The sequence below is a fragment of the Perna viridis genome, chromosome 6 (genome assembly GCF_037379345.1).
Source record: "Perna viridis isolate PV_CMFRI_1.1 ecotype Kerala chromosome 6, ASM3737934v1, whole genome shotgun sequence".
Taxonomy (NCBI): domain Eukaryota; kingdom Metazoa; phylum Mollusca; class Bivalvia; order Mytilida; family Mytilidae; genus Perna; species Perna viridis.
The window spans coordinates 34,302,827-34,330,470 of NC_142450.1; the positions used below are offsets into that span (position 1 = coordinate 34,302,827).

A 27,644-nucleotide genomic window follows, 5' to 3' on the forward strand; every position below is an offset into this window, starting at 1 on the left:
AATTAATAAAGCACTTAATTCACTTTTAAGCCTACTTATACTCAAAATTGAATCAAATAAACTCATAGCCTATTTTAAAAATTGTAATTCACGTGAACCTCAAACTGTATGCATTTTGTACAACACTTTTTCTTTAATATGTTTAACTATACTATGAATCACATACTTTAACGGGTCATAGTTTTCCTTTCCTCGTTTGTCTACCCCAGACTAGACTTTTTATGAGCAACTCGGCGGATGTTTCTAGAAAAGCAGAGGACGCTTACCCTACCGGTGCACCTGATCCATGCTCCCAGTTTTTATTGGAGTCCGAGTTGTTCATTTGCTTTTGTTACTTTGTATGTATGATTTTAGTTACTTTATGTTCTTTGTTGTGTTTGTCTGTTTTCCATGTCTGGACTTTGTCCCTGGATTACATTCTTTTGATCACCGCTATAACCTTGTTCTTTTGATTACTCTTCCATTAAAATGGTACCTTAGTAGGCCTATTCCAGCTTGATGGAGGAGGGAATAAATATTAATTGAGGTCTCATTTTTATGATAGATTTCTATTCAATGTAGTTAATATAAAAATCAAGGTTTTCAACCTTGTCAACAAAATATAAAACAAAATATATATAATGTTTTTTTAATTTAACCCCCCTTAACAATGAATAATAAAATAGCCCAGGTAGCTGCTTCAGACTTAAATAACCAGCAGCTAGCTGTGAAAATATTCATAAGTGAGCTGTCATCAACTCTTTCAATAGCAACTGGTCAGTTTAAATGTCCCAATAGCTTGTCAATCCTTCGTATTGTTCAGCACATTGATAACAAAAAAGTGTCATGGTTGTATTAAAGTTATTGTACATAACAAAGGAAAAGCGATAGTTTTATTGAGCGAACATTTCATATCAATGTAATTTGACAGACATCCAATGTTTCACTTATTCGTGGTAAACCCCATCAATATATGCGCAAAACTTAAACCAACCGAAGTTCCGTACCGTTAACCTTCTTCCACCACTGGACGATCTGTTTATTTGCACAATCCTGTATTTTTCAGAATTTGTTTTGCACCTACGAATAATTCAAACGTCGATAACTATGTAATCGGCGTTTGATCCGAAGAGGAGATGTAAAACGTTGAATGTAAGTGTTCTACGGTTATATAGTTTTATATGTTAATGTGTTAACATATATCAATTTTTCGTTGAGAATAATATCAAATAAAAAATGAAATGTAAAGAAAAAGAAGACATTATATCACTTATGTTGTACCTTTAAAGTTTTCACAGATTAACTTTAAGGTTAAGTAAATACATTTATCAGTTTGTAATCTATACAAGTAGGGAAGATAATGTTGGTTAGAAATCTCCTTAAACGGATTTTTTCACTCATGTAATATTCCATTTGGATAGTGTGTCTGTGTATGTGAATACACTTACCATAACAACAAAACAGACAACTGTTCGGGTAGCACATTACAGAGACTTCACTTGACAACTTAATAGAACACAAACATTACTCTCCAATGGAAACCTACACATTGAATAATGGGATACAAATTCCAATGATAGGATTGGGAACTTCGCGGGTGAGTTGTGTCGGTATGAATAAGAAGTAGAAGTAATAGGGTAGGTATAGCACTTTAAGGTAAAGCACAAAAGAACCATTAAATACACACACAAAAAACAACAAAACAAACAAATAAACAAACTGTACGAGCTCAGGTACTTAAGGGATGGACAGTTTTTGTTTTTGCAAGATAGCAAGTCATGTGAAGGAGATAGACAGCTTCGACTGTTTGATGCGTTGTTCACAACCAGAGACTTTTAAGAATAAAGGTCTAAATCGCTCACTTAATTAGCCACATTCTATTATTTGTAAAAGCGGCCATGTTTTTTCTTGGTTGAAAATTACTAACGCTCATACCCAAGTAACAACTTATAATATTAACTTTCATTGAGTTTTATTCAATAGTTTCAAATAAGAAGATGTTAAAGTAACATTAAAGAATAATAGCAACAAAACAGTCCGATAAAAGGCTTTTTCCAGCATTGGTAAACAAGCTTTCACGAACATTCGACCACAGATAGACTTCAACATGCTGAACCCAGTCAGACCTTTGATAAAATTAACTATCTTGTAGATATATGAGAATAACTGTTGTCTAACCTCTACGTTCTAATTTAAGTAACGACAGCCAAGTTTTTGGACAGATAAACACACCCAACATCAGTTCTATACAGAATACCATATGAAACATTCATACCAAGTTTGGTTATAATTGGTCTAGTAGTGTCAGAAGAGAAGATGTTTGACAGTAATAATATGAAGTATAGCAAAAAAACGTCTATAAAGGGCAATGACTCTTACATGGCTCAACAGAATTTTACGGAAGTATTACCACACGTAGATCTCGATCATCATGCCCGTTTGCTTCTAGAAAAGCAGAGGACGCTAACCCTACCGGTGCATCTGGTCCATGCTCCCAGTTTTTAGAGGAGTCTGAATTGCTTATTTATTTTTGTTTATTTGTATGTATTATTTTAGTTACTTTATGTTATTTGTTGTGTTTGTCTCTTTTCCATGTCTGGTCTTTGTCCCTGAATTACATTCATTTGATTCCCACGTGAAACTTGGTTCTCTCGATTACTCTATAACACCTTCAGCGCGTCAGAACTTTTCTTAATCGAACGGTTATGGAGACATATGCGAAAAACTTCCTCCTGACCCCTATCTTCTATTTCAAATAATGGCTGTCATATTTTTTACGGATAGAAAATCTCTACATCAATTCAATGCAGAATACCCAAATGACGAGATTGAACATAAACATATTTATTTTGAATAGATCCCACCTTCAGAAACTGTGGAGACTCTTTCTAATGCTATCGAAGTTGGCTATCGTCATTTTGATACATCAGAGTTCTATAAAAATTATGTAGAGGTCGGTGAGGGCCTTCAGAAAGCAATTTTGACCGGAAAAGTGAAAAGAGAAGAATTGTTTATCACGGCTAAGGTAAGAAGTAACTTTCAAAACAAAACAAGACTGATTTCACATCGAGATTTTAAAAAGACGTGTGGAGCTCAAATATAGTTATCTTTTATTAACCAAAGTGACTACATTGGCTTCACTAAATAATTGCACTAAACAGTTATCAAGTTTTGATTCTATTTTTACATTCCTATATAAAGTTAGGAAAGTAATTCACATTTATTTTACAAAAGTTTAACCACAAATATGGAAAAGTACATGCAGTCTCTCAATAAAATATTTCTTGGAATATGTATAGAATTAAGGTTCACGTTTGTCATATGATACACTGATTGTCGCAATTGGGTGAAATCGATTCCGATCATTAATTGTATGGTGCTCGAGACGATTGAAAAGATAGCAAAGCAAAGTAATATAGCACTGTTAACATATTGTTTCATTTGTTTTCGTTTCTGAGAATTAAAAAATCAGATTTTTATTTATCCAGATAGCACCTTGCTACGAAGTGTGTGGTGACATAGAATCTTCGATAAACCAGTTTCTAAATATTCTAAAGCTGGAGTATGTCGATATGTGTATGTTACATTTTCCTGTACAATTCAAGGTATTTTTGTTATAATTTTGTTATTTTAAGTACACACTTAGGAATTCAGGAAGCAAAGCTTAAAATCATTATTTGATGTGAAATCCTCAATCGCTTTATTCTTTTGATATGCTGTACTTCACTATGTGAGGTTTCAGGGAAAGCTGTTGTGAAACATGTTCACTAATTGGTATTCTCCAAATAATTCCAGGCACTTGATTAATTTGAGGAAGACACCACCAACGATGTTGAACATTAGAGGAAAACCCATAAGATAACATACAGTAATCGGGTTATGAAAACTTTTTAAAAATAAATCTTCAACGGATACAAGTTAATTTGAATATGTACTCATCACAAAATTTGCTAGAATGGTCTTACTTTACTGTTTTATCAGAGAGGCGCCTGGAAATGCAACGACCACACAAAGCTTGATGCTCATTTAAATGGAATATGCAATCACGAAACAGTATGGAAGGTAGGAAATAATCATGATTCTATCTGTTAACATTCTTTCTATTTTCATCGTCTATTTTAAATGTTGTTAACGTAACAGTATGGAAGGTAGGAAATAATCATGATTCTATCTGTTAACATTCTTTCTATTTTCATCGTCTATTTCAAATGTTGTTAATGTAATATGGGGTTGTGAATTGTGATTAAAACTTTGGAATGAAATGCCTATTGGCGCGAGACCTGGTTAAATTGAAATCAATATTTATAAAAAAACACACACAATGTAGTACAAAACAGAGCAAGCAAAAGAAAACAATAGAAAAAACAACACACACTACTTTAAATATTATTTTCCATAAAACAGGAATTAGAAGCTGTTGTAAGCAAGGGCCTGGCTAAATCTCTTGGAGTATCAAACTTCAACCTGTCTCAACTGACCAATTTGTTACATTGTTGCAAAATACGTCCAGCAGCTGTTCAGGTGTGGTTAAGTCGACTTAACTAGAACATCGTTAAAAGTTCGCACATCAACCGAACAATTTCTTATCATTTATCCGCGTAATGTATTTCTTATATATTCAAATGATTGAACTATAGCGCTATACAATATATGTTCCAATACTATACAAAAGAAGGCAACCACACGTATGCATGCAATATAATCTCGTATTGCACTGTATGAATTTCATGATGTTACTTATAAAGCAAGCCATTTATACAGTCAATTTTTAAGAAACAATGGTTATTGCATTCATATATCATTGGACATGTCTTTTGAAAACGCACAAATCAATGGGAGGCATGTTCAGCGGAGATCCCTATCATAAACATACATTTTCATAATTGATTATAGCAGAAAAGCAAAAACAAAATCAAAATAAATTAAAGAATAAATAAACAAATGTTGTCGATATTTTCTTCCTCGTTGCTATTGTTTAATCTAATTACATATAGTCTAAACTAACTCTCTTAACAGACAGAAGTACATGCTTATTTACAAGAAAATGAGATGGTAAAACTATGTCAACAAAATGAAATATTTGTCATGGCGTTTGCACCTCTAGGATCCCCAGGACTCTCAAAATATAAACCTTAGTAAGTAATAACAAAAGAAATATGTGAGTGCAAAAAATTATATATATATATATATATATATATATATATATATATATAATGGTCTAGGGCGCTAGAATTTGTGCAGGCGGTGAACATGACCAGAGTTTTCTAAATCTGTAATTTACACTAGCGCTTTCATGTTTACAAACAATCTTCAGGTGTGTACAGATATCAGTATGACAGTACTGATATCTGTACACACCTGAAGATTGTTTGTAAACATGAAAGCGCTAGTGTAAATTACAGATTTAGAAAACTCTGATCATGTTTTACTGTATACAAGTATATCATTCGGACGAATATATATATATATATATATATAGAAAGGTCTGAAAAATTCCCCCCAACGGACGAATAGAACTGTCAAATTTGCGATGCAAATTGTCGGTCGTTCCCTCCGCGGGACTCGAACTCGTACCGCTGTGACATCGCCTGCACGAAGTCCAGCACCCTAGACCACTCGGTCAGCTAGGCTATATAAAAATATAGCTTTCGCTGGCCGGGTCATTCCTCCTCGTAGGATTAATCTAGGGCTGTAACTTAGTACACGATGTATGGTAGTACGGGACAGTTCATTTTAGATATTATTATGTAGGAGAGAGGATCAAATTAATGATGCATGTCACAGGAAATCAATATTATACAAACGTCCCAGAATGTGACGACTCTATTCGCTACAATGCTCCATCGGATCAAATTGATACAGGGAAGATATATAAACGTATAGAAAGGTCTGAAAAGTTCCAAACGATGTTAGAACTGTCAAATTTGCGATGCAAAGTTTTGGTCGTTCCCTCCGCGGGACTCGAACTCGTACCGCTGTGACATCTGTGGCAACACCGCCTGCACAAAGTCCAGCGCCCTAGACCACTCGGCCTTTATGTATCCTTTATCAACTGTATATAAAATGTTTCAGCATGTTATTTTTATTTTTAACCAAATGACAGATCCTTTGCCTGTATTTTATGTACTGTAAGATTGATATTTATTTTATAGTTACAAAGAATGTGAGATTTTAACCAATCCAATTGTTTTAGAATTGGACGCACAGTACAACCGCTCACCTGCACAGGTACCATATACAATCAATTTTCTTTTGTTTTACAAGGATTTAAAAACAGACGCATTAATACATTGTATTATAGTTATAATTGTTTAAAAAAAAAAGCTGAATTTTGTCTTCAGAAAGTAAAATGCATCTTGTATTGCATTTACTCTGCATTTACTCCCAAATTGTTAAAGCTAAATACATAAATGTACTTTAGTCCGTTTGATTTTTATAATTTTTCGAAGTTAAAAAATAATGTCAAAATCTTCTAACTTTTCTATTCTAAATCCTATTCTATACCACATATGAACTCGGGGATATATTTTCCGATTTTTATATCAACACACCTAAGAAAATCCCTAAATGCTTAATGCAGTTTTATTTCTAAATATTCTAATTTGTCTGTTCAAAGATTTATAAAAGTTAAATAGTCTATAATATACTTACACTCCAAAATTTTCTAAGCCATTTGCTTCTTTCTTTATTGATGGCTGTTAAAGTGAAACTGGGTTCAATATTACATGTAAATTTACAAGGCAATACTTGTTGTATTTATGTGAAAATGGCATTGATCGTTAATAGTCAACTTACCCGAATAGCTATATTTAGATTCTCTTACGCCATCATATCCAGCGGGGAATAGGTGTTATTCCGAAAAGTTCGAACATCAACAGAATGAAGGAAAATCTAAAGGTAAACATATTTAACGAATTTGTGGTTCGTATTTTTGTTTTTTCTAATGGTTTGGTTGTAACACATATTTTTGTTGGCATGTTTGATTGAAATTTTTTATTTAAGAAAAACAATCCAGGGATTGCACTAATACAATACAAGAAGCGTAGTTGAAATAAGATTCCGGTGATCCTTGAAAAGATGTTCACTGTGATAATTTGAAATATATATATTTTGGGACATTCAGTTTTCATTTATTTTTATCTAGCTCTACCTTAGCAAATGAAACATGCATCACCGGTGAAATATCCGGAAAGTAACATACAAACCTTAGCCAGCACTCCACAGTTTAGTTTAGTTTCCCACTTTTGGCTAGGGATGAAAAATGACATAAATGGAAACCGGTGGTTGCTGTAGTGATTAAAAATGAAGAATCTATTGTTGATCAAACATTTTCTGAAAAAAGGGGACTTTTGGAAGTATTTTGCAATGTTTTATATATTTTCAATGTTGAAGGGGCTTTTTTTCAATGACAATTTGACTTCATTGTGAAAGTGAAAGTAAGTCAATTTTTCACCATGCTAAATTTAATAAGTGGATTACAAGGTGAAATAGCTCAAAATCTAACCGGCGATGCCCATATGAGGAAGGGGTTTTCGAAGGAAAAAGTTTGAACAGTTTCAGGGGATGAAATAAAAATTGCAGATATTTTGCGGGAAATTTGATATTTTTAAACCTGATTTTATGAACTTTTTTGCAAATTTTCGCATATTTTTGCATGGTTTCTATGGTAACCCTATATGCTGTGGGTAATTTTTTTCCAGAACATTTTTACTGCATCCTGAAGGCCTTGGCTAGAGCTATTTCTAGATATATAGATTTACAGATGCTTGACATTTTTTTAAAGTGATAAATGTTACAAAGCATCAGATTACAAGACCAAAATTAGGCAGTTCTACAATACTGTGGAGTGCTGGCTTAAAGGGAGCTGCCTATACCCCTACACATTTAAAAAATTGCTTTACTTCTTAGAAACTAGTGTTTTTATGCTATGCTTTGATACAAGGGTTAAAAAAATGTAACTTATGGTATGGACCTATGTTGTTGTTAGCTAAGAAGTCCATAGCAACCAATTATGCAGATTTTTTGCAAAGTTAACAGAACAATCATTGAACTGATTCATGTTTGAATATGGCTCTTGCCATCACAAAGAATGAAATATATTTTTAAAAGCTAAATATTTGCACAGGTTACATGTAAAATAGTTAACCGGGCAACTTTTAAGTGCACAATAAGCAAAGGTTTAATAACCTTAGACCTGGAGTGGGCTTTTTAGTGTTTGGTTTTCAGTTCATTCAGATTTCTGTGATTTTTCATGCGATGAGCTTCAAATGCACTATTTTGGCATAAAACCGGTGTTAGAAGCTTACAAAACCTCAAATGTAGGGTTTATAAGTATACATAGGTTGTGATTTTGTATGTTTTAAGTGGAAATTTTCATTTAAAAGATGATTATAGCAAAACAGTGAAGTGCATATCTGCACTTAGGTATAAGGAAAGTTCTGCACTAATGAAGAGGAGATAGCCTAGTATGAGAATGCCTCTAAAATTGTTATCAATTGTCCAATTATGATAAATTTGGTATCATTTTACTCGTAAGAAGGTAAGCTTTCAAGAAATAACTAGAAAATTACAATATTTAATATTGCATTCTGCTTAAGCCAGCACTCCACAGTTTAGTTTAGTTTCCCACTTTTGGCTAGGGATGAAAAATGACATAAATGGAAACCGGTGGTTGCTATAGTGATTAAAAATGAAGAATCTATTGTTGATCAAACATTTTCTGAAAAAAGGGGACTTTTGGAAGTATTTTGCAATGTTTTATATATTTTCAATGTTGAAGGGGCTTTTTTTCAATGACAATTTGACTTCATTGTGAAAGTGAAAGTAAGTCAATTTTTCACCATGCTAAATTTAATAAGTGGATTACAAGGTGAAATAGCTCAAAATCTAACCGGCGATGCCCATATGAGGAAGGGGTTTTCGAAGGAAAAAGTTTGAACAGTTTCAGGGGATGAAATAAAAATTGCAGATATTTTGCGGGAAATTTGATATTTTTAAACCTGATTTTATGAACTTTTTTGCAAATTTTCGCATATTTTTGCATGGTTTCTATGGTAACCCTATATGCTGTGGGTAATTTTTTTCCAGAACATTTTTACTGCATCCTGAAGGCCTTGGCTAGAGCTATTTCTAGATATATAGATTTACAGATGCTTGACATTTTTTTAAAGTGATAAATGTTACAAAGCATCAGATTACAAGACCAAAATTAGGCAGTTCTACAATACTGTGGAGTGCTGGCTTAAGTAGCAGACTATAAAACTCAGACGGGAGGTAACTCATACATATCAAAAACAGAAAAAAAAACATTCAGACGGGAGGTAACTCATACATGTCAAAAACAGAAAAAAACAATCAGGCGGGAGGTAACTCATACATGTCAAAAAACAGAAAAAAAAACCAACCAGACAGGAAGTAACTCATACATGTCAAAAACAGAAAGAAAAAAAAACAAAAACAAAACCCGAATTCACTTTTATTTTTAAGGTAGAAACAGTTACAGACCACATAACTAGTCTCGGTTTGTCATTCCGTTGTTGTACTTTCGAAATAAAAATTACCAAAATTGTGTATGGAATTGGCATTTTGCTACAGTTATTATTCTTGCTTTGGTTGGGTTTGGTAAATTTAGTGGGAGATGAATGTACTGTTTTGTAAAAAGTACAATGGACTATCGCTTCATGAAACTATGGCATATGTTGATCGAAAAAGCTTCGTTTATTATGTAAGTTTTTCTGCACCACAGCTAAATCACAGCTTCAATTTTAGATGAACTATTACTTAATATGTCGTATTCTTCGTTAAAACCTGTTCATAAAAGTACTATTTTTATCAGTTGACTTTTAAGCTTATGCCTCCATGTCACACTGTTATATTTTACCTGTCATTTCCATTGATGTCATGTTAATGTGATTTTATGCGTAGACAACTTTCAATCTGTTGCTTCAGAGGTTTGCACATACTTAATGCTTGAAATTGTTCGAATTATGTAGAGCAACAGTTCACAATCTTTTGAAAGAGTAATCAAGGGAACAAAGGTTATAGTGGTAATCAAACGAATGTAATCCAGGGACAAAGACCAGACATGGAAAACAGACGCACACAACAAAGAACATAAAGTAACTAAAATCATACATACAAAGTAACAAAAGCAAATGAGCAACTCGGACTCCACTAAAAACTGGGAGCATGGACCAGGTGCACCGGTATGATACGTAGAGCAAATCAGTTTTCATGGCGCAGATGGATACACCGTAACTATCCACGAGTTCATGATGACGATCATAAAACTTCCGTTGTGATGACTTCAACTTTAAAATCCCGACTTAAAAACATTATATATCTTTGTTTTTCCAAAAAAGATGGTACACCTAGATACAAATATATAGTTCTTGGTAGAGATTCCTCATACTTTGTAAGAAATAATTCTAATCATCTTCCAAATATACAGAGGAAGATGTTTACAAAATGCTGGAATTTATAATCGACAACATATATGTCCAGTGTGGCGGACGTGTTTTTCAACAAACGGTCGACATTCCAATGGGAATAAATTGTGCTCCTTTACTTGCTGACCTATTTCTTCACTCATATGAGGCTGACTTTATGGCTGATTTGATCAGAAAGAAAGAACATCGTTTGGCTAGATCCTTCAATCTCAGTTTCCGCTATATAGTTGACGTATTATCTTTAAACAATCCTAATTTCGGGGATTTGATACATCGCATCTACCCAAAAGAACTGGAGATAAAGGATACTACAGACACTGTGAAGTAAGCCTCATATCTTGACCTACACTTAGAAATCGATGGTAAAGGAAAACTATTGACCAAACTTTACGACAAAAGTGATGACTTCTCATTAAAAATTGTCAACTTTCCTTTCATCTGTGGGAACATCCATTCGGCTCCTGCGTATAGAGTGTTCATATCACAACTCAGAGCTTGCCGAAGCTACGCAGACTTTTTGCATCGCGCTAGAACTCTAACAAATAGGCTTCTTGCTACAAGATTGAAGTCATCACTACAGAAGTTTTATGGTCGTCATCATGAACTCGTGGATCGTTATGATGTATCCATCAGCATCATGAAAACTGATTTATTCAACGGGTTATAGTTTTCCTTTCCTCGTTTGTCTACCCCGGACTTGATTTTTTATGAGCAAATTGGCGGGTATTTTTAGAAAAGCAGAGGACGCTTACCCTACCGGTGCACCTGGTCCATGCTCCCAGTTTTTAGTGGAGTCCGAGTTGCTCATTTACTTTTGTTACTTTGTATGTATGATTTTAGTTACTTTATGTTCTTTGTTGTGTGTGTCTGTTTTCCATGTCGGGTCTTTGTCGCTGGATCATATTCTTTTGATTACCGCTATAACCTTGGTCCCCTTGTTTACTCTTTCAATCTTGTAGCAACATAACCCTGTTCCAGAAGCCTATGTGTTAGAGTTCTAGCGCGATACAAAAAGTCTGCGTTGTTTCGGCAAGCTGTGGCATAACGTATGAGTTGTGATATGAACAATCCATACGCAGGTGGCGAAGGGATGTTGCCACAGATGAAAGGAAAGTTGACAATTCTGAATGAAAAGTCATCACGTTTGTCGTAAAGTTTGGTCAATAGTTTTCCTTTACCATCGATTTCTAAGTGTAGGTCAAGATATGAGGCTGACTTCATAGTGTCTGTAGTATCCCTTATTTGAAGTTCTTTTGGGTAGATGCGATGTATCGAATCCCCGAAATTAGGATTGTTTAAAGATAACACGTCATCTATATAGCGGAAACTGAGATTGAAGGATCTAGCCAAACGATATTCTTTCTTTCTGATCATATCAGCCATAAAGTCAGCCTCATAAGAGTGAAGGAATAGGTCAGCAAGTAAAGGAGCACAATTTGTTCCCATTGGAATGCCGACCGTTTGTTGAAAAACAAATCCACTACACTGGACAAATATGTTGTCGATTAAAAATTCCAGCATTTGTAAACATCTTCCTCTGTATATTTGGAAGATGATTTGGAATTATTTCTTACAAAATATGAGGAATCTCTACCAAGAACTACATATTTGTACCTAGGTGTACCACATTTTTTGGAAAAACAACGATGTATAATGTTTTTAACTCGGGATTTTAACTGAGTATGGGGAATAGAAGTATACAGTGTTGAAAAATCAATATATTCAGATAATAGTCTTGAACTGATTGTCTCCAAAAGATCTTTCGAATTTTTCAGGATCCACATTGAATTGATACCACTACGGGTGTAATAAGTGTTGTGATAAGTTAAAAGTTTTGAAAGAGGTTTGGTGGTACATTATACAGATACAGCTATGAAACGTTGTTTGTATGGATTCTTGTGGAGTTTAGGAATCCAGTACATAGACGGTATATCACAATCATCGTCACTGGTAGAGAGACCAAAAGAGGATAGCACAGATTTACCGTTTTCCACAATCTCTTCTTTGGAGAGAGTGGTAGAAGTATAGGTCTTATCACTACTATTATTTTCTACGTCTTCCTCTGATAATAAACATTGGATGTAAAACGTTTTGCGGACAAAAACAATGTTGTTTTGGGCTTTGTCTGTTGGAACGACAACATATTTGTCATGTATAGTAGACATGTTTTTGCTACATCGGGGTCTTTAAAAACTGATGTAGCCTGGGCACTCATTGGTCTACTTAAAACTTTTATTCGTTTCAAAATTAAGGACCTCACGGCCTTTAACCACTCTAACAGAGAATCAATGTCTTCTTGTTCTCGTTTTATCCATTTTCTTCATAGTCCTCGACGGCATTCATAAGAACTTTAATGTTATAATTCCAATTTATGGAGCGTGGTTCAGGGTAATTGGGACCTTTAGAAAGGATATTACGCAGAGATGATTTGTTTTCGATAATGGTTAAATCTTCCGTAACAATGCCTATTACAGATTTTCGACTTCCATCTTCCAGACTCAGATTTGGTCAGATTATCCCAACTTAACCAAAACCGAAGAATATTTTACTACTTCTTGTAAGTATTGTTACAAAAATCGTGCAAGATGAATGATACGACGGAATAATGAAGCAATGGTGGATTCGTTTTTACGTGCTCAAATTAATTACGTCTAATGTAGTCGTTTCTCGTTTGTCTTTGTCTTTCTCTTTAGAGAGGAATATTTCGGTTAGACATTTTTTAATGAACGACGAGACAGCAACTACATATGTTTAAGTTTGCATATCCTTTCAACGGGTCTACAATCTCAAGACTTTAACCATATTCTATTTTGCAATACTAGTATCCAACCTTCTCCTTTCAATATAAGTTCCTGTTTTTTATGTAGAATAATTATGCCAACTTGTATGTTCCTGTCTTATCTCTAGACTGAGACATAGTTCCTTATTTACCAGTTTTTCTTTCCTTATTTGATTCTTTTAGGCAACACACTGTTTTACTACTTTATTTTCTTGACTCACTTGTTAGTTTTAGGTCTGTACATTTGAATTATAGTAATAATAGTAATAATGATAGATATAATGTCGATATCACCGACAAAAATTATTCTTATTTTCGGACTTAGGCTTTGACATCATGTGACAGTCATAAAATTCTATGATGCTTTAAACATGTATCAACACAACAAATTGTTTTTCTTCAACTTCTTGACATCAGAAATAAACTGAAAATGAATAATCAACAGAGAATCAGGGGATGATGGAGATGGGTATGACCTAATTGATTAGTTTCACTTTCACTACTCTCTGACCTTACACCAGAGACACTAAAATTAAGAAGTAGAACACTGAAAAGCGTCAGGAAAAGAATTTATAGGGATAAATCAGTAGCAAGTAACTGTTTTCAGTTTACTGCACCGACGAGTTAATGAGATGTAATTTATTACTTTCATACTTAAAACCTAAACACTAAAATAAGACAGGAGAATTAAGAAAATGACATTGGTTGATAACGTTGTCTAGCACTATGAATGCATTATCTGTACACATTGCTGTCGTAGTATTATGTTTCGATACCAAATATAAATTATTTGTTTTAAACTGAAAGTAATATATTTCTGTTCGATCATTGTTATATTATAAAGTTATAAACTGTATTAAACAATTGCTTCTGTGTGAACTGTATTCAAGGTCAACCGTATTGAGTCCATGATAGAATATTTGCATAAGACAAAGCGATCGACACAGAAGCCAATGCTTTATCTTTTTGGACGGGGGATGGGGGTCCCATGTAACTTGTTACAAAACCAATCTGCACAAAATATTTTTATGACATCATTTTTGAAATAAATATGTAATAATTCGGTTCGTTTTCGGTATTTATAGATGGTTGTCAAATACTTTGTCGTAACTACAAGCTCGAACAAATGTATTTTTGACAGTTCACGAGATGTGCTGTCCTAACGTTTCCGTATGTTTTTTTTCTGTCATATTTGGCCTGTTTTTTAGTTTCACAATGAAACTTTGTATTTACAAAATGTATATATTACTGTATTTCCCGATTATTAAATACTGATTGAGCAATCGTAACGTATTTTGAATATTTGTTTGGTAGTGAAGATGAACCAACCTTGTTCTAAGAATATGTTAATGCATATATTAACACAGTCAGCTAATGTTCTTTTTTTCAGTACTATTGCTTCATAAAAGAGTTTTTTTTTTTTAATTCACAAAATAAATTGGTTGCATTTAACACAGTCTTTCATCGTCCGCTTTAAACAATCCTAACCCACACCAAACCATATTAATTTTTTTAGATACATATCTGATAAGATAAGAAACTATTCACTTAAACTGTTTAAAACAAGATATCGTAATTCATATTTAATAGAATATAAATATTCAATAATTCAATGCTGTCTATATTTTAGCTTGAGAAACCATCCTCAGAGTCCATTTCCAGCTTGCGATACTAAAGAAAACACATAATGATCGTACAAGTCAGACATACAAACATGTTTAATCACCTTTAATATATTCTCAAAGAATCAAATGCTTCCGTTGTTTTTATTGTTTTATTATAGATATGTCTAATAATAAAAAAGAATTCGTTCACAAGCTCGTCAACACGCGATTTGTGCTACTGTATGGATGGATTCTTCTACAAAGCTGATACAGGTTGGGACAAATATTTGTGACCATTTTTATTCTTGTCAAAAACTTTTACTCTTAATTTCTATTGATCGAGTGTGGACACAGAGTGGCAAGTGTTAACTCATGCCAAAGGAAAAAGTTAAAATTAGAATAATCTGTATTGAAAACAGCCATTTTCCTTCAAAATCAATCCCAACCTTCCCGTAATGGATTGCATGGGGTACAATTTCCTTTAAGAGATTAATCCCCTTATAGTCAAGCTAATGTCCAGATATTATGAAAATGGTTGTTTTGGACAATTACTAAATGATTCAAGTGACACCCCTTCAAATCAGCAACAATCTTCTTTTTGTGGCATGGCAACATGTATAATTAAAACAAAATACATACAGCTCTACACAAGTTATTATATGGAAACAAAATTGTCTAAGGAAGCTAAAAGCATGATGCCATTATAATACCGCAATTTTTCCAGTCTAAAAAAATTGTGAATTAGGGGGGAAATACTCCTTTTATATCAATTGTTTTATCCCCTTTTCAGAACGATAAGGACCAGTGGTCCCATTTTTAATTAGATATTATTAATTAATGTGTTTTCCATTATGGACCAGTTATATATCCAAAGTTTCTAATAAACTAGAATTTATTCATCTTTATGACGCAAATTATAATCATTTAATGTTGTTAAAATACGAAACAAAAACAACACTTGCTAAGTATTACCATTGGAATTACAAGTCAACTTTATGTTAGACTGAAATCAGGCTCCCTGTGCTTTTACGATCAAAGGTTAAAATCGCACTGATTACGAGGACTTCATCTTCTATGAAGAGAGATACATTTCTTAATACATTTATTAACCAGTATAAAAGTAGTGATTTCCCGCCATATTTCTGCTCTTTACCTTTAGTAAAAGACAAAACCAGAAGTTCCGAATGAAAATGCTACAACTGGTACTTAATAAGAGTCTTACCACATAAAGTAATCAATTAGCAGGGAACCAGAAATATGGCGGGAAATCATGTTATTTCACCTCTTCAATTGTGAGATAATAGGGAACATTTCAAAATATCCATAGAAACAAGATGGCGGATAAACAATACATTCAATGCAAAATTCTCGTAGGAAAAATAAATTTTGAATTTTTTCAATCTCGGAGGTAAGAACGAAAAATAATTGTAAGGGAATCGTAGTACAGAACGACATGAATAAAATGGCAAGTTTTTGAAAGGAACCGTCGAGTATTTACAAAAATAAACGCAAAAAAACGCAAACAATCTGAGGTGACTTGGAGTATATGTTATAAGTCATTTCATTTACATGACAAAAGTTCATTAGGTATTTTACAAAAGCTGTTTGAAAATGTCACAAAATTTCAAAGTTGCCTACATTCATGAATTTTACAACCCCTAATCTGTTAAATCTGAATGACTTATCTATTTTGAATGACACTCTGTATATCTTCATTGCATATCATCAGAAGCATTTCTGCCAAACTTCATGAGAATAGCTTTTACTGTCATATTATACCTGAGTGTCAGTATATACATATTTTTCATAATGAGAGCATTTATAATTTTGATAATATGATGTATAAAGTTTGCAGTATAAAGTGCAGATATGTTACTTAGGAAGTGGTTTAATAAGCAGTAAGGCGGCAATTGCATTGATAATACACAGGGAGCATTTCGATATGCAAACTGAAGTACAAAATTCCAACTAGATTGATCAGGCTTTAATTTGATATTCAGACTGAAGCAAAATGTAACATATAGAATACACAGAAAGAAATTTTATACGCAAAGTTGATTAACGGGGTGCATTTTACATACACAAAGAGTGATTTTATATAGACTAGAGTAAAAATGTATATTACATAATCTGGGTACGTTCTATATACCGACTGGAGTATGAAGGGGTACATGAGGGATACCATGTCCAGAATGGGGTATGAAAGAACCATTTAATATACCTATGACGGGATTTTATATGCAGACTAGAGTATGAGAATGCATGCAATTTTAAACATGGAGTAGTTCTGTGGAAATACGTGTACGAACATTAAATATATGAAATACTTCTATAATATATGTATCTTTGAAAAATTTTGCCTGTCCACCCCAGAGATAAATAATGACCATTTCCATTAACATTTTTGTTGCTTTCTAATGATTGTGATGTTAATAACAAGTGCAAAATAAAGAAACTTTGCGAGGTACACACTTTTTGAATAGGAAAATTAAACTGTAAACTTTTCTTCTAACAACTGGCGCTAATTTTCCGAGCAACCGATTAGCCGACTGTACAGGTAACCGATAACTTACAATGATTAACAATCTAGAATGCATTTGCACTAATGCTTATATTGCTCATAATTGTAAATGTAAATTTATAATTTAAAATTGTTGACTGAAAAAAAAGATACACCCATATATGTAAATATCTAGCAATCAATTTGTCTGTCAAAAAACTATCAACACCCAAATTCATATTGATTTAGACTCTTCCAACTAAACTCAAGCGTGTAAAATTAATATATTTTTATATGCAGGTGTCCGATGCACTAAAGTGATAAACAAAGCCAAGTTGCATTTGTAAATATATCTATGGGTTTCATTAAAAAAAAATCAGTTTAGTTCTTTCAGTCATTCATCTTAGCATTTTTAAAAAGAAAATTTGGAGCAGGCAAAGGTGTCTACGAATAACGGATATACGGACAGAATTATTTTTTCAACTTTATTCTTATAGTGTTATTTAATCACAATCTAATTCGGAGCTGTGGAAAGCTTAAATTATAGGTCCATATATGACCGAAGAGTTCATTGGTCTATAAAGATCTGGAAGATATAATTCGATGGAATGAAATGATAATTAGACTGAAGTCAGAACACCTCATTTACTAGAAGGCTGTTTCTACGTTAGCAAGAATGATGAATATAAAGCAGGAATTTATGTTTTTGTGACATGTGTCAACCTGTATACTTTTAAATAAGCAATTATTCAAATTAAAAGGATGTTCTTGAATAATAATATCAACATTGGACTCATGATTATGTAAAGGTTAAGAACCTCAATATATTAAATGCAGAGCATGATCACTATCACTATATACAAACAGATTAACGTTACTTTTGAAATTGTTGATTTTATTGTCGTTGCATTGTTTGATGATGGCCTCAAACAGAGTTGAAAATGAAAATGTGATTCTTAAAAATGGTAACAAAATGCCGGTTATAGCATTGGGAACATCAAGGGTGAGTACCTTTCAATAATTGAACATCTAAAAAAAACATTTCTTCAAAATTAATTTTTCTAATATTATACACATTAACCATTTGTCATTTGAATTTAAAATAAACAAATATTATCAAGTACCATTTTGTGTAAGAATCGAAGAATCGACCAATGGGTGGCACATCGTTTTTATGATTTTTTTTGCCTCAAATATATTAAATACATCTAGTATACAAAAGAAGAGTTATCCTGATGCATCTGCGACGTAAATTTTCCATAAATTTGACCTATCAATATCTTAAAAAGGCAAATTTTCAAGCTCTTTGGTAAGCTCTGTGGGTTATCAGGTACTTGGTCAATGCAATAAAATCTCAGTATTTTTTTTCACTCATGTGCCACACCTTTAACACATTTTGTCCGTTTTTTTTATAATAACTTAAAGCGATCTTCAATCTTTCTATCTTTCATATGTGGCAACATCCCTTCAACACCTTCGTATGGAGTGTTCATATCACAACTCATGCGTTATGCCAGAGCTTGTTGCTACAAGATTGAAGTAATCACTACAGAAGTTTTATGGTCGTCATTATGAACTCGTCATTCGTTACGTTGTATCCATCATCGCCTTGAAAACTGATGTATTCAACGTGTCATAGTTTTCCTATCCTCGTTTGTGTACCCCGGACTTGACATTTTATGAGCAACTCGGCGGGTGTTTCTAGAAAAGCAGGAGACGCTTACCCTACTGGTGCACCTGTTCCATGCTCCCAGTTTTAAGTGGAGTCCGAGCGAGTTGCTCATTTGCTTTTGTTACTTTGTATGTATGATTTTATTTACTTCATGTTCTTGGTTATGTATGTCTGTTTTCCGTAATCGGTCTTTGTCCCTGGATTACATTCTTTTGATTACCGCTATAACCTTTGTTCCTTTGATTATTCTTTCAAGTTCAGTAAAGAAAACACTGAAAGCAATTTTAACTATAAAAGTATGGCAAGAAAAATGGTCCTGTAATTTGAAATTCACCTGATGTTTAAAGACAACACAGTTTTTTTTATGAGTAGGACAGACTTAAATACAGCCGTTTTTCTATTTATAAAAATATAAAAATAATTTTTAGCATATAATTGATGTAAAAAATGTCGATGTTTTCGCCATATCAGCTCCTTATAGTCAAATTTCTTTTACTGTTTCAAGGTGACATTAATGAGTTTTCGTAAACAAGGGGGAATGTTTGGAATTTCATATTTTCTTCCATTTAACCTGTAATGTACAAGCGTCCTTCAAACAAGATTTGCATATACAAACATATTTATGTAGAATCTTAGCTTTCGTATGAACCATCTGAATGCAGAATTAAACGTATTTCGGGCCATTTTGGGATTTTGAGATTAAAGTGTCCTAACAAATGACAACATGTCATAGTGAATTTTTCTCTATTTAATCCTACCAAAATTATCCGACGATTCAAATGAAGTAGTAAAGGACGGAAATTCACTTGTCTCGTTTTCACTTGTCTGTCTCATTACAACCAACACTTTGTATATTTCAGGGAAAGAATGGTCACGCCTGTTTCTCGATGTCTACAGAAAGAAACACATCTTAACTAAAAAAAATATTCAAAACTTCAAATCTGAAAATACCTTTATAATCATTATTTTATAACTTGTTGGTGATTTGCGATTACAGCATGGCTCCTACATGGCTCAACATAATTTATCAGTATTACCAAACGCATATCTCGATCATCAGGCTCGGGTGTTCCTAGAAAAATAGAGGACGTTTACCCTACCTGTGCACCTGGTCCAGGCTCCCAGTTTTTAGTGGAGTCCAAGTTGCTTATTTATTTTTGTTACTTTGTATGTATAATTTTAGTTACTTTATGTTCTTTGTTGTGTTTTAATGTTTTGCATATCTGGCCTTTGTCCCTAAAAACTTGGTTCCCTTGATTAATCTTTAACACTTTTAGCCCGTCAGAATATTTCTTAATCGAACGGTTATGGAGATATATGCGAAACAACTTCCTCCTGACCCTTATGTTCTATTTTAAATAATGGCTGTCATATTTTTTGCGGATAAAAAATCTCCACATCAATTCAATGCAGAATACCCAAATTACGAGACTGAACATAAACATATTTATTTTGAATAGATCCCACCTACAGAAACTGTGGAGACTCTTTCTAATGCTATCGATGTTGGCTATCGTCATTTTGATACATCAGAGTTCTATACGAATCATGTGGAGGTCGGTGAGTGTCTTCAGAAATCAATTTTAACCGGAAAAGTGAAAAGAGAAGAATTGTTTATCACGGGTAAGGTAAGAAGTAATTTTCAAAACAGATCAAGACTGATTTCATATCCAGATTTTAAAAAAGACCTGTTGAGCTCAAATGGAGTTATCTTTAATTAACCAAAATGACTACACTGGCTTCACTAAATAATTGTACTAAACAGTTATCAAGTCTAGAAAGTAATTTTCAGATTTATTTCACAAATGTTTAACCACAAATATGGAAAAGTACATGCAGTCTCTCAATAAAATATTTCTTGGAATGTGTATAGAATTAAGGTTCACGTTTGTCATATGATACACTGATTGTCGCAATTAGGTGAAATCGATTCCTATCATTAATACATGTATGGTGTTCGATACGACTGAAAAGATAGCAATTCAAAGCAAAGCAATGTAGCACTATTAACATATTGTTTCATTTTGTTTTCGTTTCTGAGAATTAAAAAAATCAGATTTTTATTTATCCAGATAGCACCTTGCTACGAAGTGTGTGGTGACATAGAATCTTCGATAAACCAGTTTCTAAATATTCTAAAGCTGGAGTATGTCGATATGTGTATGTTACATTTTCCTGTTCAATTCAAGGTATTTTTGTTATAATTTTGTTGTTTATAGAACAAACTAATAAAATTCAGGAACCAAAGCATAAAATCATTATTTAAGGTGAAATCGCTTTGTTCTTTTGATATATTGTACTTCACTATGTGAATTTTCAGAGAAAGCTTTTGTGAAACATGTTTCACCAATTTGTAGTCTCCAAATAATTCCAGGCACTTGATTAATTTGAGGAAAACACCACCAACGATGTTGAACATTAGAGGAAAACCCATAAGATAACATACAATATTCGGGTTTTGAAAACTCTTCAAAAATAAATCTTAAACAGATGCAAGTTAATTTGAATATGTACTCATCACAAAATTTGCTAGAATGGTCTTACTTTACTATTTTATTAGAAAGGCGCCTGGAAATGCAACGACCACACAAAGCTTGATGCTCATTTAAATGGAATATGCAATCACGAAACAGTATGGAAGGTAGGAAATAATCATGATTCTATCTGTTAACATTCTTTCTATTTTCATCGTCTATTTTAAATGTTGTTAACGAAACAGTATGGAAGGTAGGAAATATTCATGATTCTATCTGTTAACATTCTTTCTATTTTCATCGTCTATTTTAAATGTTGTTAACGTAACAGTATGGAAGGTAGGAAATAATCATGATTCTATCTGTTAACATTCTTTCTATTTTCATCGTCTATTTTAAATGTTGTTAACGTAACATGGGGATGTAAATTGTGATTAACAATTTTGGAATGGAATGCCTATTGACACGAGACTTGGTTAAATTGAAATCAATATTTATGGGAAAAAAAACCCACACACACAATGTAGTACAATACAAAGCAAGCAAAATAAAACAAAAGAAAAAAACAACACACACCACTTTAAAGATTATTTTCCATTAAACAGGAATTAGAAGCTGTTGTTAGCAAAGGCATGGCTAAATCTCTTGGAGTATCAAATTTCAACCTGTCTCAACTGACCAATTTGTTACATTGCTGCAAAATACGTCCAGCAGCTGTTCAGGTATGGTTAAGTCGACATAAATAGAACATCGTTAAAAGGTCGCACATCACATCTACCGAACCATTTCTTATCATTTACCCGCGAAAGGTTTTTCACATATATTCAAATGATTGAACAATAGCGCTATACCATATATGTTCCAATATTATACCAAAGAAGTCCACCAAACGTCTGCATGCAATATAATCTCGTATTGTACTGTATCAATTCTATGGTGTTATTAATAAAGAAAGCCATTTTTACAGTCATTTTTTAAGAAAAAATGGTTATTGTATTCATATATCATTGGACTTTTTTATGTACGCAGAAATCAATGGAAGGCATGTTCCCTATCATAGACATACATTTTCATGACTGATTATACCAGAATAGCGAAAACAAAATAGACTAAAGAATAAATAAACAAATGTTGTCGATATTTTCTTCCTTTTCTCTTTGCTATTGTCTAATGACATAAAGTCTGAACTACCTTTCTTAACAGACAGAAGTACATGCATATTTACAAGAAAATGAGATGGTAAAACTGTGTCAACAAAACGAAATATTTGTCATGGCGTTTGCACCTCTGGGATCCCCAGGACTCTCAAAATATCAACCTTAGTAAGTAATAAGGAAAGCAAAATATGAGTACAAAGAATCAGTGGATGGACCAGTGTAGTGAGTAGAATTGTCACATTTTGAGACGTTTATATATATAGCGGTACGAGTTCGAGTCCCGCGGTGGGAACGATTAAAAAATTGCTTTGCAAATTTGGCAGTTCTTACATTGTTGGGAATTTTTCAGATCTTTCTATGCTTATGTTATTTCCCCTAGATCAATTTGATCCGGTAGAGCCGTGTAGCTAATGGATTCGTCACATTTTGAAAATTATGTTTAATATTGAAATGTTGCGACATGTATAGTTAATTCGATACCCTATCCTACATAACAACTATTTTGTTCTGAGACGTTTGTATAATGTTGATTTGTTGTGACATGCATCATTAATTTGATCCTCTGTACTATATAATAACATCTAAATGAACTGTCCCGTTCTACCATACATCGTGTACTAATGTACAGCCTTAGCTTAATCCTACGCGGAGGAATGACCCGGCCAGCGAAAGCTATATTTTTGTATAGCATAGCTGACCGAGTGGTCTAGGGTGCTGGACTTTGTAAAGGCTGTGTTGCCATAGATGTCACAGCGGTACGAGTTCAAGTCCCGCAGATGGAACGACCAAAAATTTGCATCTCAACTTTGACAGTTCTAACGTCGTTGGGAATTTTTCAGACCTTTCGATGCGTTTATATACCTTCCCTGTATCAATTTGATCCGATGGAGCAGTTTAGCGAATAGAGTCGTCACATTCGGAGACGTTATATATATATATATATATAGATATATATATATATATATTTATATATATATCCGAATGTGACGACTCTATTCGCTAAACTGCTCAATCTATATACATATATTAAATGTTGTACGCTTTATCAACTTTATATAAAACATTTCGTCATTTATTTTTAACCAAATGATAAATCCTTTGCCTGTGTTTTATGCACTGTAAGATTGATATGTATTTTATAGTTACAAAGACGGTGAGATTTTAACCGATCCAATTGTTTTAGAATTGGCCGCACAGTACAACCGCTCACCTGCACAGGTACAATATAAAATCCATTGTCAATTGTCTTTTGTTTTATAAGGATTTTAAAGCAGACGCATTAATACATTGTATTATAGTGGTAATTGTTTAAAAAAAAGCTGAATTTTGTCTTCAGAAAGTAAAATGTATGTTATATTGCATTTACTCTACATTTACTCACAGGTGCATTTATTAAAGCTAAATACTATAGTCCGTTTCAGTTTTATAAGTTATCTTTTAACTTTTCTACTCTAAATCCTATTCTATACTATATATGGAACTCAGGTTATATTTTCCGAATTTCATATCAACAGACCTAAGATTATCAATAAAAGCTTAATGCAGTTTTAATTTTTGAATATTCTAATTTTGTCTGTTTAAAAATTTAATAAAACTCAAATGGTCTATACTATATTTACGCTCCAAAAACTTTTAATTCATTTGCTTGTATCTATGGTAAGCCAAAGTGGACAAAATATTTATAATTCAATTATAATTATTTATAATTCAATTATAAATACTTATTAACCATTTATTAATATTTATAATTGAATTACAAATATTTATAAATATGGCAATTATAAATATTTATAAATGAATTATAAATATTTATAAATGAATTATAAATACTTATAAATGAATTATAAATATTTATAAATGAATTATAAATATTTATAATACATTCCAAAGTGGACAAAATACCTTTTTTTAAATATTTATAAATAATCATAAATATTTATGATTGAATTATAAATATTTATAATTGAATTATAAATATTTATAATTGAATTATAAATATTTATTAATAAATTATAAATATTATAGCTAAATAATAAATATTCATAAATAAATTATAAAAAATTATAAGTGAATTATAAATAATTATCGATCTATTATAAACATTTATTATATAATCTAAAGTGGACAAAAATACCTATTTATAAATATTATAAATCATAAATATTCATAAATTATAAATATTTTTAATTGAATTATAAATATTCATAAATTATAAATAGTTATAAATGAATTATAAATATTTATAATTGTCTTGAATTTATACATATATATAATTGAATCATAAATATTTATAAATATATATAAATGATTTAAAAATATTAATAAATGAACCATAAATATGTATAAATGAATCATAAATATTTATAAATGAATTTTAAATATTTATAAATGAATTTTAAATATTTATAAATGAATTTTAAATATTTATAAATGAATTTTAAATATTTATAAATACAAGACAATTATGAATATTTATAATTCATTTATAAATATTTATAAATAATATCATCATTATAAATATTTATAAATGAATGATAAATATCAATAAATGAATTATAAATATTTATAATCCAATTATAAATATTTATAAATAGACATTTTGGTCCACTTTGGCTTGCCATATGTTTCTATATTGATGGCTGTTAAAGTGAAGTTATTTTCAATATTTCATGTACATTAACAAGGCAATACTAGCTTTATTTATGAGAAAATGTCATCGATCGTTAACTTAACTTGTAATAGTCAACTTACAGCTATAGCTATATTTAGATTCTCTTACGCCATCATATCCAGCGGGGAATAGGCGTTATTCCGAAAAGTTCGAACATCAACAGAATGAAGGAAAATCTAAAGGTAAAAATAATTAACGAATTTGTGGTTCGTATTTTTTTTTTCTAATGGTTTGGTTCTAATGCATATTTTTGTTTGCATGTTTGATTGAAATTGTAAGAAAAAATAATCCAGGGATTTCACTAATACAATACAAGAAGGGTAGAAAAGATTCTGGTGATCTCTGAAAAGATGATCACTGTAATAATCTAAAATTTATTTGAAAATGTCCATCTGTACAAACTTTGGGACATTCAGTTTTCATTTATTTTTGTCTAGCTCTTCCATAGCAAATAAACCGTACCGGAAAGCCAAATAAACAAACCTTCAGTAGCAGTCTTTATAATAGTCAGAAAGGAAGTAACTCATACATGTCAAAAATAGAAAAACAAAAACCGAATTCACTTTTATTTCTAAGGTAGAAACAGTTACAGACCACATAACTAGTCTCAGTTTATCATTCCGTTGATGTACTTTCGAAATAAAACTTACCAAAATTGTGTATGGAATTGGCATTTTGCTACAGTTATTATTCTTGCTTTGGTTGGGTTTGGTAAATTTAGTGGGAGATGAATGTACTGTTTTGTAAAAAGTACAAAGGACTATCGCTTCATGAAACCATGACATATGTTGATCGAAAAAGCTTAGTTCATTATGTGGGTGTTTCTGCACCATGAATCACAACCGACAGCTTAAATTTTAGATGGGCTATTCATAAAAGTGCTAGTTTTATCAGTTGACTTTTAACCTTATGTCTCCATGTCATACTGTTATATTTTATCAGTTGACTTTTAAGCTTTATGTCTCCATGTCATACTGTTATATTTTACCTGTCATTTCCATTGATGTCATGTTAATGTGATTTTATGCGTAGACAACTTTCAATCATTTGCTTCAGAGGTTTGCACATACCTAATGCTTGAAATTGTTCAAATTATGTAGAGCAACAGTTCATAATCTGTTACAGATTTTAGACTTCCATCTTACAGACTCAGATTTGGTCAGATTATCCCAACTTAACCAAAACCGAAGAATATTTTACTACCCTTTGTAAGTATTGTTACAAAAATCGTGCAAGATGAATGATACGACGGAATAATGAAGCAATGGTGGATTCGTTTGTACGTGCTCAAATTAATTACGTCTAATGTAGTCGTTTCTCGTTTGTCTTTTCTCTTTCTTTATAAAGGAACATTTCGGTTAGACAATTTTTAATGATTTGTTTCGTCTTGTGTATATTGTGATGACGAGACAGCAACTACATATGTTTAAGTTAACATATCCTTTAAACGGTTCTACGATCTCAAGGCTTTAATCATATTCTATTTTGCAATACTAGTATTCAACCTTCTCCTTTCGAATAGAAGTTCCTGTTTTTTATGTAGAATAATTATGCCAACTTGTATGTTCCTCTCTTATCTCTAGATTGATACATAGTTCCTTATTCACCAGTTTTTCTTTCCTTATTCGATTCTTTTAGGCAATACACTGTTTTGCTACTTCATTTTCGTGACTCACTTGTTAGTTTTAGGTTTGTACATTTGAATTATAGTAATAATAGTAATAATGATAATTATAATGTTAATGTCGATATTTTCCGATTATTAAATATTGATTGAGCAATCGTTAACGTATTTTTAAAATTTGTTTGGTAGTGAAGATGAACCAACCTTGTTATAAGAATATGTTAATGCATATATTAACACAGTAAGCTAACTTCTTTTTTTCAGTACTATTGCTTCATAAAAGAGTTTTTTTTTGAAATTCACAAAATAAATTGGTTGCATTTAACACAATCTTTCATTGTCCGGTATAAACAATCCTTACCTACACCAAACCGTATTATTTTTTAAAGATACATACTTGATAAGAAACCATTTACTAAAACTGTTTAAAACAAGATATCGTAATTCATGTTTCATAGATTATAAATATTCAGTAATTCATTGCTGTCTATATTTTAGCTTGAGAAACCATCCTCAGAGTCCATTTCCAGCTTGTGATACTAAAGAAAACACACGATGTAATCGACCCTAAAGATTGTACAAGTCAGACATACAATCATGTTTAATCATCTTTATTATATTCTCGAAGAATCCGTTCTTTTTATCGTTTTTTTTCTAGATATGTCTAATAATATAAAAAGAATTCGCCCACAAGCTCGTCAACACGCGATTTGTGCCACTGTATGGATGGATTCTT

At 32.1% G+C, this 27,644-nt stretch overlaps 2 protein-coding genes across 5 annotated transcripts; both read left to right on the plus strand.

Moving 5' to 3' along the window:
- Positions 1-1,317: 1,317 nt before the first annotated feature.
- Positions 1,318-15,023, plus strand: LOC148614667 (aldo-keto reductase family 1 member A1-like). 3 transcript variants are annotated; one of them, XM_088588930.1, is made up of 10 exons: positions 1,318-1,576; positions 2,837-3,004; positions 3,468-3,584; positions 3,961-4,041; positions 4,384-4,500; positions 4,996-5,114; positions 6,132-6,207; positions 6,793-6,876; positions 12,902-12,984; positions 14,837-15,023. In XM_088588930.1, exons 1-10 carry the CDS (start codon positions 1,514-1,516, stop codon positions 14,892-14,894), a joined length of 966 nt encoding a protein of 321 aa, XP_088445056.1. In that variant the 5' UTR covers positions 1,318-1,513; the 3' UTR covers positions 14,895-15,023. The 3 variants fall into 3 exon arrangements, with proteins under 3 accessions (XP_088445056.1, XP_088445058.1, XP_088445057.1); XM_088588932.1 differs by lacking the exon at positions 4,384-4,500; XM_088588931.1 differs by lacking the exon at positions 12,902-12,984 and having other exon boundaries at positions 14,837-14,959.
- Positions 15,024-15,166: 143 nt separating this feature from the next.
- LOC148614668 (aldo-keto reductase family 1 member B1-like) lies at positions 15,167-27,540 on the plus strand. 2 transcript variants are annotated; one of them, XM_088588927.1, is made up of 12 exons: positions 15,167-16,218; positions 17,808-18,313; positions 20,443-20,610; positions 21,055-21,171; positions 21,543-21,623; positions 22,062-22,178; positions 22,660-22,778; positions 23,756-23,831; positions 25,383-25,466; positions 26,410-26,492; positions 26,923-26,973; positions 27,407-27,540. In XM_088588927.1, the coding sequence occupies exons 2-12, from the start codon at positions 18,227-18,229 to the stop codon at positions 27,477-27,479; spliced, it is 1,056 nt and encodes a 351-aa protein (XP_088445053.1). In that variant the 5' UTR covers positions 15,167-16,218; positions 17,808-18,226; the 3' UTR covers positions 27,480-27,540. The 2 variants fall into 2 exon arrangements, with proteins under 2 accessions (XP_088445053.1, XP_088445055.1); XM_088588929.1 differs by lacking the exon at positions 26,923-26,973 and having other exon boundaries at positions 15,167-18,313.
- The last annotated feature ends 104 nt before the right edge of the window (positions 27,541-27,644 follow it).

Excerpts from the sequence above, each read along its gene's own strand:
- LOC148614668 (XM_088588927.1), top strand. The coding sequence starts at position 18,227 with ATGATGGCCTCAAACAGAGTTGAAAATGAAAATGTGATTCTTAAAAAT. Across the intron at positions 18,314-20,442 it reads TAGCATTGGGAACATCAAGG|ATCCCACCTACAGAAACTGT; the intron begins GTGAGTACCTTT and ends TATTTTGAATAG. Across the intron at positions 20,611-21,054 it reads AATTGTTTATCACGGGTAAG|ATAGCACCTTGCTACGAAGT; the intron begins GTAAGAAGTAAT and ends TTATTTATCCAG.
- LOC148614667 (XM_088588930.1), top strand. The coding sequence starts at position 1,514 with ATGGAAACCTACACATTGAATAATGGGATACAAATTCCAATGATAGGA. Across the intron at positions 3,005-3,467 it reads AATTGTTTATCACGGCTAAG|ATAGCACCTTGCTACGAAGT; the intron begins GTAAGAAGTAAC and ends TTATTTATCCAG. Across the intron at positions 6,208-6,792 it reads ACAACCGCTCACCTGCACAG|ATTCTCTTACGCCATCATAT; the intron begins GTACCATATACA and ends AGCTATATTTAG.